General features: G+C 42.1%; 1 protein-coding gene across 2 annotated transcripts; it reads left to right on the top strand.

The window, feature by feature from the left end:
- Nucleotides 1-11,104, top strand: qser1 (glutamine and serine rich 1). Of its 2 annotated transcripts, XM_041994542.1 has the most exons (13): nucleotides 1-464; nucleotides 2,660-2,769; nucleotides 2,902-3,039; nucleotides 3,183-6,491; nucleotides 7,063-7,367; nucleotides 7,805-7,921; nucleotides 8,009-8,142; nucleotides 8,238-8,425; nucleotides 8,530-8,661; nucleotides 8,765-8,862; nucleotides 9,014-9,160; nucleotides 9,731-9,826; nucleotides 9,940-11,104. In XM_041994542.1, exons 1-13 carry the CDS (start codon nucleotides 355-357, stop codon nucleotides 10,078-10,080), a joined length of 5,025 nt encoding a protein of 1,674 aa, XP_041850476.1. In that variant the 5' UTR covers nucleotides 1-354; the 3' UTR covers nucleotides 10,081-11,104. The 2 variants fall into 2 exon arrangements, with proteins under 2 accessions (XP_041850476.1, XP_041850485.1); XM_041994551.1 differs by lacking the exon at nucleotides 2,902-3,039.
- Nucleotides 11,105-12,676: the final 1,572 nt, after the last annotated feature.

Genomic DNA, 12,676 nt, shown 5'->3' with positions numbered 1-12,676 from the left:
TCGATACTTGGTTTTAGAAGTCGATTATGTGAGTTGTCCCTCTGTAGTGACACTTTCCGTTCTGTGGGAAGTTTGAGTTAGCCCGCTAGCAGTAGCCAAGTGTCCCAGCCTCACACACAGAAGTCTCCCAGCAGACTCACGCCTATGACGGGAAATGCACGAAAAATAACCAAATCACGCAGAGGGAGAAGTGATACTTTACCCGGGACATAGCAACTTGGTGTCGGTTTTTGCGGACAGCACAGTGCTTTGACTGGACACCCGACACGGCTGTTCGCTGGGTCCGACCCGGGCTGCTACGATGTGTGTCCGCTGCTCCACGAAGCTCTGTTGGGGAAGTGAATCTTTCACGGGATGATGGACAGGACCTATCCGAGCTCCAGCTTTGCGGACGCGCTGGCTCCACCAGCGCAGACCGTAGCTTCGTGGGCCTATGACCGCGGCTCGGCTAGTATCAAACCAAGGTAAAAGATGAAGGAGAAGGCGGGTCACCTTTCGAAGGAAATTTCGGTGATGGAGGGCCTAGTTGTGGTTTTGGAAAGTAGTTTTGTGGTCCTTGTGGTTGTCAGGAATTCTGCGGGAGTTGGATATATGTTGGAATATGTTCAACGTTGTGGAGAGTGACTTGTCAGTGTGTTGAGCCGTATGTTATTACCTCCCACCTCGCTAGTTTTGGCTAGCACACCGTCTCATCAGCACGGCTATGGACACTTAACTGAAGTAACAAGGCTATCTCCTTTCTGTATTTTCAATTGACCAGCTTTGTAGTTTTCTGTCATTTTATCAGCTTCCTGAGTTACATCATACTTGTTTACTAAAACCAAAACAAGATGGGTAACTAGCAAATAGTGCTAGCAATTACTGTATGACAGCTATGACATGCCAAATAAGTGGTGTTTCTTAAGACGACGTGTTAGGATCTGTATGTATTTGTGCCAGTGCTGCAGGTATGACAGTTCCGTCCCTTTATTACAACTTAACTTACAAGCATCTGATGAAATGTAACAGCAAAAGTTTCCAAAGCTGTATACATCAGGCTTAATAAGTTAATGAGGTGTTAAACAAAACTGTTGAATCTGTTACAAATAAATCAGAAAGAATTTTAGAACAGATCAAGCCAGACAACATATGTTGCATGAAAACAGAAAAAGTTAATCATTAGAGAGAGTTTACCATAATGATCAATGAATTAAGTCATTCCATGAATGTGCTGGAAAAGTGAATGGACCTTGATTTTTTTTTTTTATCTTGGCCTTATACGTTTTAGGTCTGAGGCTGCTGGTGAGCATGTGTTTAGATTTGTTTTGTTATTCATTCATTTTCCCCACCTCTTTAGCCAGTTATGAAAAATACCTGGATCTGAAGAAATTGCGTGGTGTTTGTCTCTCAGAGGGTCCAGTAAATAAACAAAGTGACTCCGATTCAGCTCTTCATCCTCTGGCAGTCTCTGAAAGTTCAGTATGCTGGAGGTCACTACTGTAGGTCAGCCTGGTGATTACACCTGAGTATGTTTAAGTTTCCTACAAATTTTAATTTAAGTGGGAATACAACATCATTTGTCAAATTAAAAGATAAGCAATTAACTGTACTTTTTATATTAGTTTTCATGATATTTGCCTTAGAATACAGATTCAAATGTCATCTAATGTTTACCATGTAAGTCGGGTTACAAAATGCTTTACACAAAGACAAAAAGAACAAACAGCAATATTTAAAGTAGTTTCCATTAACAGTATTAATAAAACAACACAAATCAGGAATATTTGCCATTGCAAGTCAGGTTCTTTTTCTAGACAAATGCATTTTTTTTTGTTTTTGTTTTTTACATGAATGTTTTTAAAATTTAGGGAGACTTTTTGAATGGTTGGGAAATAGTTTAAACCATTTCCAGCACATGGAATGAAAATTGTGATGCTTATGCTGTTATGAGTTAAAGATGAAATGTTCAGTGTTTCATGGAGCTGTTCTTGCTTTGTTCTGCAAACAGGGTGTGGCCCTCGAGTGTCTTTTTTTTCTTCTTCTTTTTTTTTATTTCAGGTGTTCACACTGAATACTTAAAAGAATAGTGGCATTTCTGTGTGTAAACAGACATTTTCAGAGGTAATGGTGCATTGGTAACCAATTTTTGGAGCGCTAGATGATCACAGGAACCTTATTCTATACTTGTTCTATAATTATTCTCTCTCACAATGAGAATGTGTTTACTGGAACAATTGGCCATCAAGTAAAAGGTTTTTTTTTCTTTTGTTATTATATAGAAAGGCTTTGGTCTGTTTAGGTGACCAGGAACCAGGGCCAGACTGGGAAATGATTTTTGCTGTGCACAGGTGTCAGTGCCAGGCAAACCAATCGGTCACGCGGACATAATGCACCAGGATGTTTTAGTTAGTTAGTTACTTAGTTTGTTAGTTAGTTGACAAGCAGGCCAGTCAGGCCATTTTCGGGTCCATGCCACTGGAAAAGGTCCCACTTCTCCCATGGGCCAGTCCGGCCCTGCCAAGAGCCCAGTCACTCCAACAGAGTTGGGATTAGGGAAAGTACATTTTCAGTTGATTGGATATCTCTGAAGTGGATATCTCTACTGTATTTTGTTAGCTGTTACTGTTGCTCCTGAATATTAAAGCTCGTATGAAAATATTCTCTATGTTTGTGTACACAGTCCCAGTTATGGTGCAGCACACCTTGACGGCGAGCTCCTCCAGCAGCAAAGCTACACTTCAGCACACCAGCTTCCCAGCTACACAGCAACACACTTAAATGCTGCAGCAGGTGAGTTATTGTTGCACTGAAATGTATTTTTAAGGGACCGGTTTAGCTGAATAAAAGACCCTTCTAGTGCAGATAGTTTGGGTTTTAAATGCCAAGGCGCTCTGTGATCATCTTTCCTATTTTGACTGTCAGGAACACTTGAGTCAAGCAGTAATACCCCTGTGACTTCAATTATGAGCTTCCTGTCAGCCATGGAGTCAAAAACTCTTCAGGCTGGTCCTGTTAGTGCCTCATTGCTTCCTCCTTTTAGACCTCCATCTTGGCCTACTGGTGAGAATACATCAATTTATACATGTGTTATACCCAAATGATTTTGCCATTTTAGTTTTCAAGTTTTATCATAAGCTGCATCTTGCTTTGTATACATTTAATGTAAAATTCTGTGTTTATACCATTTAATCTGTTCCTTGCAGGCTCTAGCACGTCCACCACTGAGCTGTATTTGACTGGCGCACTGCCTTCCACAGCCACTTTCCCCTCTCCTGCTGCTCTGCCATCCTATCAGCACACTGGTGCCTACCCTTCCAGGAGTTACGCTACCAACTCTTGCCTGACTTTCCAGGATCCTGCCTTCACCACATCCACCAATGGCCTGTTTTCTCACCATGATCCTCTTCTACATCTCAAATCTAGCCAAGCTGTGCTTCCTACTGCCCTGGCCTTCAATCACCTTTCTGTCCCAACTCTGGGCTCGGCTCTGCCTGTGCAGTCCTCCACTTATCGCTCAGCCCAAGAGTCAGCCCCGCACCTCCTGCAACCCCAGTTCAGCCTTCTTCCCTCTGCCCTTCCTGCGCCTCATGCTGCACCACAGCCCTATGGGGCTACAATTTTCTCTGGCTCTATTGAAAGAGCTCTTCAGCGTGAATGTAGTGTTATTAAACACCACCAAAGGCCTTCAAGTAGCCACATGGGCTCAGAACAGTTGCCCAATTCAGAGCACTCTTTACAGGGGTACTTTGGCTCTGGCAGCGAAGAAGATGTATCCTACCATCAGGACCCATCCCGTCATACCCCAGTGTCCTGCAGTCCCTCTACAAGAGTAGACTCCAGCCAAGGGGTTAACAGTTCCCCTCAACCCAAAACGGACAGTGTAACACAAGTTTATTCATCTACTTTGTTGCTGAAAGCTAAAGACTTTGCTTCCAAACTTGCTTCCCACTCTGCAGGGGATGAAGAGATTCACTCTCAGAACCTGACTAAAGAGTCTCCTGAACACTATTCCACCTCAGCTCAGAAGCATAACTCGGTGATCTCTAATCAGCAGGCAGTCCAGCTATCCAGTCCAATGTCCAACAGTCTGCCCCGAACCTATATCACATCACTCTCACAGTCTCAGACCTCCCATTCCACCTCAGACAAACTCTCTTCACTCTACACAACTCTTCCTTCCCTCCCAAGCCACTCTGACAACGTGGCATCTGTCAGCCAAACTCTTGTTTACTCATCCACCCCAGGGCTGAGCCAAGAGCAAGAGATCCAATATGGAGCACAGGTCCAGAGCTTGTGCCGAGGAAATCTCTCTGAGAGCTACCCCACGTCCCACTCTCAGGGTGCCTCAACTCTAACTTTTACATCTCAGTCACAAGAGCAAGCTTCTGCAACTCAGTCTCAAAGCTACGACTCGGGGCAATCTCTAAACTCCTCTTACCCACCCACATGTGTACAAAGTCTTCCCACATCAAGCTCTACAGTGGACTACACTCACATACAGGATTCAGTGGGAGGTAAAGCACATAACACACTATCACAGGAGGAGACACAGCCCCACAATGTTTTGTCTGTACTATTGCCTTCATACTCTTCAACTCCTCAAGCCTTACAAAATAATGTCAGGTCCTCAGTACAGGACATAAAGCCAACATATGGCAAACAGAAACTTGAAGAGCTTCCTCTTCAGGTCATAGAGGCTCTACAGCAGGCATCCATGGTCTCGGCTGCTGAAAACAGTATGAACTCTCATAACAACGTCATCTATGTTATGTCAAAAATGGATGATCACAAAATGCAAAGTGTTATTCGAAGCAATTCTCATACTGATGAACAACTCATGGGTGTAGGTCATAGAAATGCAGCCCAGGTAAAAGATGAACAGATGGGTTCTGGGAACCAACAGCCCATTCATTTAAGCAGTGCCAGTGGTGCTGAATCTACCAGTACGAGAACTACAAACTCCATTATTGTCCCCTCTCATGTATCCCTGTGTTCAGAGCAGCTTGAACATCACCATCTTCAGCTCAGATCTCATGAGCCGCATCAACAAAACCAGCAGACCCAAATTCAATCCCAAAGTCAAACTTCAGCATCCCACACTCAGTTTATCACAGTCCCCAGCACTCAGGTTCTCCTTGAGCCCAGTCAAATGATTCTGGTACAGCAGCCCCTTGTACATCCTCAACAGAACACTTCAAAGTTGGTATCGGTGCAAGGTGTCCAACCAGCCCAGGGAATGGGCCAAGTTCAAGTCCAGTACCTTCAAATGGATCAAGACCTGCTGGGTTCCAGTGTCACTGAAACCCATAGTCAGCAGGGCACTGCAGCGTCTGAGCCGAGTTCAGAATGCTCCTCTTCCTCTAAGCACCACTACAGTCAGGCAGCAAATCAACAGCCAAATGAAGCCAAGAACCACTTTGCTCTTAACTCAATTTGTTTCCCAGACTCGATGCTACTGGCAGATGAGCGAAATATTTTGTCAAATGTTGACGACATCCTGGCTGCCACTGTGGCAGCTTGTGGTGTCACACCGCAAGACTTTGCTAAAGCTGCATCCTCTGCTGAGGCTGAAATGGTAGGGATGGCAAGGCCTGTTGGTTCCAAAGGACACCTCCAGACTGTGGATTTAAGACACATGTCACCAAGTTTCTCCTCAGCACAACATCCAATTATGACCAACACTAACTGTCACACCATCAGCATGACACTAAATGGAGCTCAGGTGACTAGAGACTGTCAGGGTCAAACTGTTCACCACAACAGTACTTCTGAGCTTGACACAAATGGGGATGGAAGGGGCTCAGAAAATGGCTATCACTCATCTGGGCAGGTCTTTGATTCCTCAGGTGTTCAGAACACAGTCAATGCAAAATGTGTTGATACAGATGACAGCCTTGTTGAATATCCAGGTGGTGAAGACTCTCCCAAAAAGAAGACTCGCTCCAAGTCTTTAACCAAACCAGGAGTTCCTGAGGATGATGGCGGACTAGCAAGACCAGCCAAGCGCAGCTTACCAGCGAAGCGGCAAAATTCAAAGAGTAGTGATGTCAGCTCTCCATCTGCCTCACACAATACATATGATGGTTGTCCACAACAAGAGAGAATCAGGCAGAAGATTCGTGAAGTGGAAGAGAAACAGCCAGAAGTCAAAACTGGCTTCATTGGCTCCTTCCTTGACTTTATCAAATCTGGCCCCAAACAGCAGTACTCTCAAAGTCCTACACGAACAATTAGTCGCCCGAGAAAACCCTCTACATCGTCTAAAATGAGCACTTTGCCCACTTTGCCTCCCAAAGTTCAGACTCAGCCGGGGCCCTTGCTTCCCCAGGAGAGTCCAGGAATGAGCTCTCAGCAGAAACGTCTGGATGAAGATCTGCAAAAGAACTTGGAGACTCTGCCAACCTTCAGCTCAGATGAAGAAGACAGCACTGGGAAGAACCAAGCTCTGAGGAACAGCATCAGCTCAGCACTGTCAGCCCTGGATGAATCTTCAGATCAGAAGACAAGAACAGGTAATAAAATTGTGCCTAAGCTGATCAGGATGTTTGTTGTCAGAGCAACCTACCGTCTTAGCATGAGTAGCTTTACGAGAACATCGTCTGTATGTGAATCACTGCAAACTATCTACTCAAACAGCAGGTGGGATATGGGAGGCGTTCATCATCAGTTGTTGCCATCAGTTATTTTTCTTCAGCATTACAGATGCATTGCTGGGACTGGATACCCAGCTCTGTCAGCGAATAGTGGATGCACAGGAATCAAGTTTGTAAAGAGATTGTGCAGGATTCTGTTGTATTATGTATTTTAATTTTTGGAGAAAAGTTTAGGCTATAACAGCAAATAAACAGATTATTTTTTTTATTATTTATTAATTATTTTGATTATTTTCAGCTTGAAGTGAAAGCCTCACGTTTTAACCACAGTTAGATTTTCTTTTTTGCTGTGATGTTCCTCTTTGTGCTGAACAGTGAAACTTGCCCTTTGCTTGCTAAACTAAGATAAACTGCATTAGATATAGTCATTTTTATAATTCTTTAAATGGTTTTTCTTCAAGTTTTTCTTATATTTTCAACCCTTCTCCAGATAACCAAATCCAAGGTTCAATCATAAAGCCAGACCAAGTTCCCACCATGTCACACACTGTCACACAGGCCTGCTTGCCACAGGCAGCCACTCCAGCACCACCAGCAAAAACACTCCCTGGAGGGACGACGTTTGTGACCAAAGAGGATTTTAGAGAGACTCCATCGGGCGAGCTGGCTGTACAGTTGATGAGTGTGGCCATGGAGGGACTAACGGATGAAGAGTTGTCTGACAGCGGGGGAGAGGGAATGTATCGCGAGAGAGATGAGTTTGTTGTCAGGAATGAGGATATCGAAATTTTGAAGGTAACCGCTCAGCGACTTGAATTTTGGGTGTTGAGTTCTGTTGTCGAAGTTCACAATTCTCAAGAGATGCCATAACCTAGAAAAGAACCAGCTCACCTGTGCTGTTCACAATATAGAACTAAGTTCACAGTCTCAAAAATGAGCTGTTTTTTTTTTTAGTTATTCAGCTTCATATTGGTGAAAGTTGTGTATATGGGGATGCTTGTTATAAATGTTGAATGTGTCATGTCAGAGGTTCATTGTTAATGAAGCATCTTTTGCTGACGTTTGTTAGATGTGACTAAAATCTAACATTGTTGCTTGAAGAGCAAAAAAAAAGCCCTCATATTTCTTGCATATACTTATATTTTAACATGTATTTCTTACTAATTCCTTATATTTGCAGCGCTAGCACACATTGAAGCATGATCTATGCTGTGTTTCCCTCATGTGTCCAGGTGACAATGAGAGCTGGAAGTGAACCTCCAGCAATCTGGAAAGTCCAGAAAGCTTTGCTGCAGAAATTTGTGCCTGAACTTAGAGATGGAAAGAGAGTCTTCTCTGCCACAAACAGTGTAAGTTAAACATGTTTAAAGTTTTGATCATTCAAATTACATGTGTTTTTTCTGCAGAGAGTAACATTGTTTTCTTTGTGTATGTAGTACCTTGGATATTTTGGTGATGCTAAGACCATGTACCAGAGAGTGTATGTTAAGTTTTTGGACACGGTTAACAAAAGGGAGTATGTGAGAGTTTGTAGTCGGAAGCCACGCTGCAAGCCAATGAACTCCCTAAGGTACACGTCAAAAACTAGCTGATGGAGTTTTAGAGGTTTTTGTTGTTGTTGAAATGGCTCCTTTGTGTTTTAACTGCTCTTGTTCTGCCTCACAGGGGTGTTCAGGTAAAAACCTTGCTGGGCTTGACGGCTTCGCCTTCTGCAGTTTTTCAGAGCCAAAAGCCACGGCCTAAACTAGTAAAGTCAAGGGCAGAGCCCCCACCTAAGAAGAGGCGGAAGTGGAAGGAGGAGTTTTCACCCACTGCTTCGGGATCATCGGCAGAAGAAGGTGGAGAAGACGATGGTAAAGAGGCCTTTTAACTTTTTTATGAAGGCTGGTTTGGAAACAAGTTTTTATGGCTTTGATCTTAAGCTGTTCATTCTCTCACCTCTGATTCACACTCTCAGAGTTAAACCCTCCAAGTTCTTCACGGCCCCTCAACACTCGAACCATGAAGGAGACATTCAGGAGCTTTGTGGAGCTGCTCATCAGCATAGCCTTAGACGAAGATGTCTTGACGGCACTTGAGAGAGCCAAAGGTGAGTAGTCCACTTTTTGGATATTGAGAGCTATTGTTGTGAGTTAGGTCGACTTTAACAGTTCAGGATTCATCTTATTACTGGTAAATATGTCTTGTTTCAGATGAGCTGCTGCTGCCACATATGAAGAGAGTTGATGGTATGATCACTGACAACAGGAAACGCCTGCTTCACAAACTGCACATAGGGCAGGTCTTAAAGGTGAGCTTGTGTATGAAAATGAAAATTGACTGGAAGTTGTCTGTACTGTGGGACTAATTTGGAAACATTAAATTTACAGAAACTCCCTGTGATTCTACATTGACGGCAAAGTTGAAAATGACAGTGAACCTAACTATTTTGTGTTTTTCAGACAGCTCTAGACAGCTTCCCAGAGATTTCAGTGGTGACTGAACTGAAGACGGATGGGGAAACTCCAGCCTTTAAAGTTCGTCTCAGTGGAAAGGCCTACAACAAGAAGACTCTAAAGCCCTGCAAGATGCCAAGCAAAGTGCCTCAGGTGAGACAAGACCACTGGTATGATCAATTAATCAGAAAAAAATCCCCCTGTTGTCTTTGCTTAAAACCCTTTATTGGGATGTTGTTGAAAAACATCTTGAATAAAAAAAATAGCTGAAATAATACTTAACAGCCTAGGAAAAGGTAACCAGGCTACAAAGAATCCAGTCTCAAATTTTCAACTTTCTTTCATAAAGGATGTGTTTTCCAGTCTATTTTGTGCTAAAAGAGATAATGAAGAAAGCCCTGATGCTCTATTCTATATTATTATACACAATTTAAACAATTCACATTAGGACTGCCCCTTAAATACAATCTGTTCATTTCACTCAGAAACCTTCATGAGCAAGAAGGCTTCTTTGAGCAGATCCTATGTTTATTAAGAGTAATTTTGCTGTCATTATTTGTCCAGGAGAGGGCGCAGTGTCACTGTTCTTCTTCATATTTGGACTGTACCGAAGCCACTTTTAACCTTTCTGCTTCCATGCTCATTATCATGGGGGTAAAAGGGTATTAGATGTCCTGGAGGCATCGTAATTGACCTTGTTGATGTTTTTTTTTCTTCTTCCAGGAGTATACAGTGGACCAGCAGAAAACTCAGTGGTTTTCTTTGTACCACTCTTTGCAGCATTACAAATACCACACGTACCTCATGTGTAAAGATGAGGTATGTCATCGTTGTGAATCTGTGTATTATTTTATCGATTTAACTTCAAATGCATATTATTCTGGTGAAACTTCTGTATGGGGCTTTCTAATATTGTGGTTGTGCTTGTGCAGATTGCATCTCTGCGGGTGCAGGCGGGGGACCTGGGTCAAGAGGAGACTGTACAGAAGTGTCTGCAAAATTGCGCTTGGGTTGAGGGGCTGTTTGATCGCTTTGGAGAGCTAATCAGTCAAGTGCAGCAGGTCTGCAGATGATTCAGCCTTGGCACATTTGTTTAAAAAAAAGTAGAAACAAGAACATCAGAAGTTTGGTGCTTGAAGATGAGCGGACACCTGTGAATCAGAACGGTAGCAGAGACCGAGCTGATCTCTCCTTCCAGCCACTGAGATGTTGGGAGTATAAAAGGGGGGAAGGAAAACAGTGAAAATGTATACATTCATCACTGCGTTTAAGTAGAAAGGAATAACATGATCAAAAGAAAACAATGATTTTGTTTTGGGGAGCATTTTGGATAACTTTCATATATTATCCCATTTTTTGTAGGTTTTTGTAGTTTTAAAAGCCCACTTTTATGGGCCTTTTCATAGATTTATATTGGCCTTTTTTATTATTTTTTTTCTCTCCATTAATGTCACAGCATAACCCTTGAGTATGCACTAGATAGAAAGCAATCAGCATAGGATGTAGAGCAAATAAAAATGCAGAAATCTGATTGGCTGCCATTTTTAACAAGCCTTCATCGGTCATTTAAATAGGCTCATAAACAGATTTGATTTATTGTAAAATAAAAAAAAGATCTATTATATATAACTTTAGTTGCATACCATTTGTAAAACATCTGTTTTGTTATGGAGTGCCAATTTAAATTTATGTATTGTACATTTTGTATAAAAGAAAAGGAATGTGGGAACTGCAGCAACTGCAAACTGAATCTGTTGTGGTCTAAATTGTGAGAACTTTGCTCCCAAGATACATTTTCCAGTGCTGCTTTTTATTCTAGTCTGACAGAAAACATGACCTTGAATTATTTTAGGGTTAAATGAAATAAATAGAAGTTGTCTCTATATTGTTTTACATACACAGCCCACATTTTATGACAAATATATATTTTTCACAGAAGTAAATATTGTTATACTTGGATCATTACACTTTCTATGACTTTTCATTGTGTTGTCACGGTCCTCCACAATTGACTCTTTGTGAGTCAGTAACAAGTTTTGTGATATCAAAAGTGATCTTTAAAGATGCAGTTTGTAAATAAAATGGCACATGCCTTAAGTATATATTTTGGTGTGTTTTGAACTATGCGTGAGTGGATAATTTTCCAAATGCATGAGGAAATAAGCAATATTTGCTTTTGAAAAATCACACCATGATTTTTCAGGCATGTTAGTGTGGGTACATAAAGCTATCCCAAAGGCTGGAAAATGGTCCTGAAATGATAACACAAGAACAGATTGCTTCTGTCTTTAAAGCGCATAAAGGTTCACAGTTGAACTCTTCTTTTTCTTTCACAGCAATAACATTGTTATTGTGCTACAATCAGCAGGAATAAACCAGACATCAAACACTCTTTCTTGTGTTTAGCAAAGAGGCCACTTGGAACTGGAAATTCTGAGTTGAGTCTTTCAAAACAGCAGCAAAGATCCACAACTCTTATTTTCCATCTGTAACACAGGCCAGAAGGGTCAGTTAAAGTTCAACTTCACCTGCCTGCTTAGAGTTAGGTTAATATTGCCCCACATCCTTCAGTGGCACACAGCATGACGAAAAAGCCAGTGATGCTCGCCCACAACACTCTCATGACCCAACTATTCAGCTGCAACAGGGCGGCTGACTGTCGTCTGAAAGGGTCTTGAAGCTGTTGAATAAAACATGACTGTGGAGCCACAATGGAAAAAAAAAAGTAAAAGACCAGCGATCTCCAAAAAACAAAAGTGTCTCTGTGATGTAGCGACAGCACTGTGAGGAAAGCCACTGTCCTCTGTCCTTTAGAGCTGGAGAGGATCGGGGGCGGAGGACAGTCCCGTCAGGCGGGGGTTTGGGATTCCAGAGGGGCACAACTGGTAGGGACAGATACTGAACGTCTGCTCTCCAGATGAAAAGCATATGAATTTTAATGCCCTGCATTGTTCCACATGTGGGAGATGGACTGCGAGGACCCTTGAGGCTGCTTGAGAATGTGAGAAGGGCACAGAAACAGGACAGCCGTGCATTGCATAAGACTGCAAATCACTAACGGCTTATTGGTTTTTAAAATGTCCCTTTCTGGAACTTTATGTTCTACCAGGGACATAAAGTAAATGATGAAGTAGTTTTGTACTTTATTAATCATGCAGAAAAAACACCTTCTGTTCATGCAACAGATTCCAGTTTGGGGGGAAAATTTGGCTCTAATTAGGCACTGGAGAGAGGTAACATATTTCTATAGTCATATTAACCACTATATTTATTTAAGAGCTATAGTTTATTTACCTTTACAAACCTGTAAGATTAGCCAAACCCAGCACATTATTAAATATGAAACCAGTACCTGCTAAGCATTTCTTGCTTCTAAGGTTCATTATTTTCACAGAGGTTAACCTCTACAATCTGTATTCTCATTTTTAATTCCACCTCCTGGAGAAAATTCCTCAGGATATTTGTGATCAACTTAATTGTAAACAACACCTGACTAACTGCATGAGCAGTAAGCATGAAGGAGAAGTAAAAGGAAACATGCAAGAATTTCTGGGAACATGGAGAGCAACAGGAGAGTAAATATTGATCTGACCTTGTAGGCTTGAATTTCTGATAGTATTAATGACTCCCTCCCGGTCTTATTTTCTGTTGGTGTACAAGTGTCACTCT

This window comes from Melanotaenia boesemani, chromosome 1, assembly GCF_017639745.1.
Source record: "Melanotaenia boesemani isolate fMelBoe1 chromosome 1, fMelBoe1.pri, whole genome shotgun sequence".
Lineage (NCBI taxonomy): Eukaryota > Metazoa > Chordata > Actinopteri > Atheriniformes > Melanotaeniidae > Melanotaenia > Melanotaenia boesemani.
This window is presented reverse-complemented; position numbering and strand designations above follow the sequence as displayed.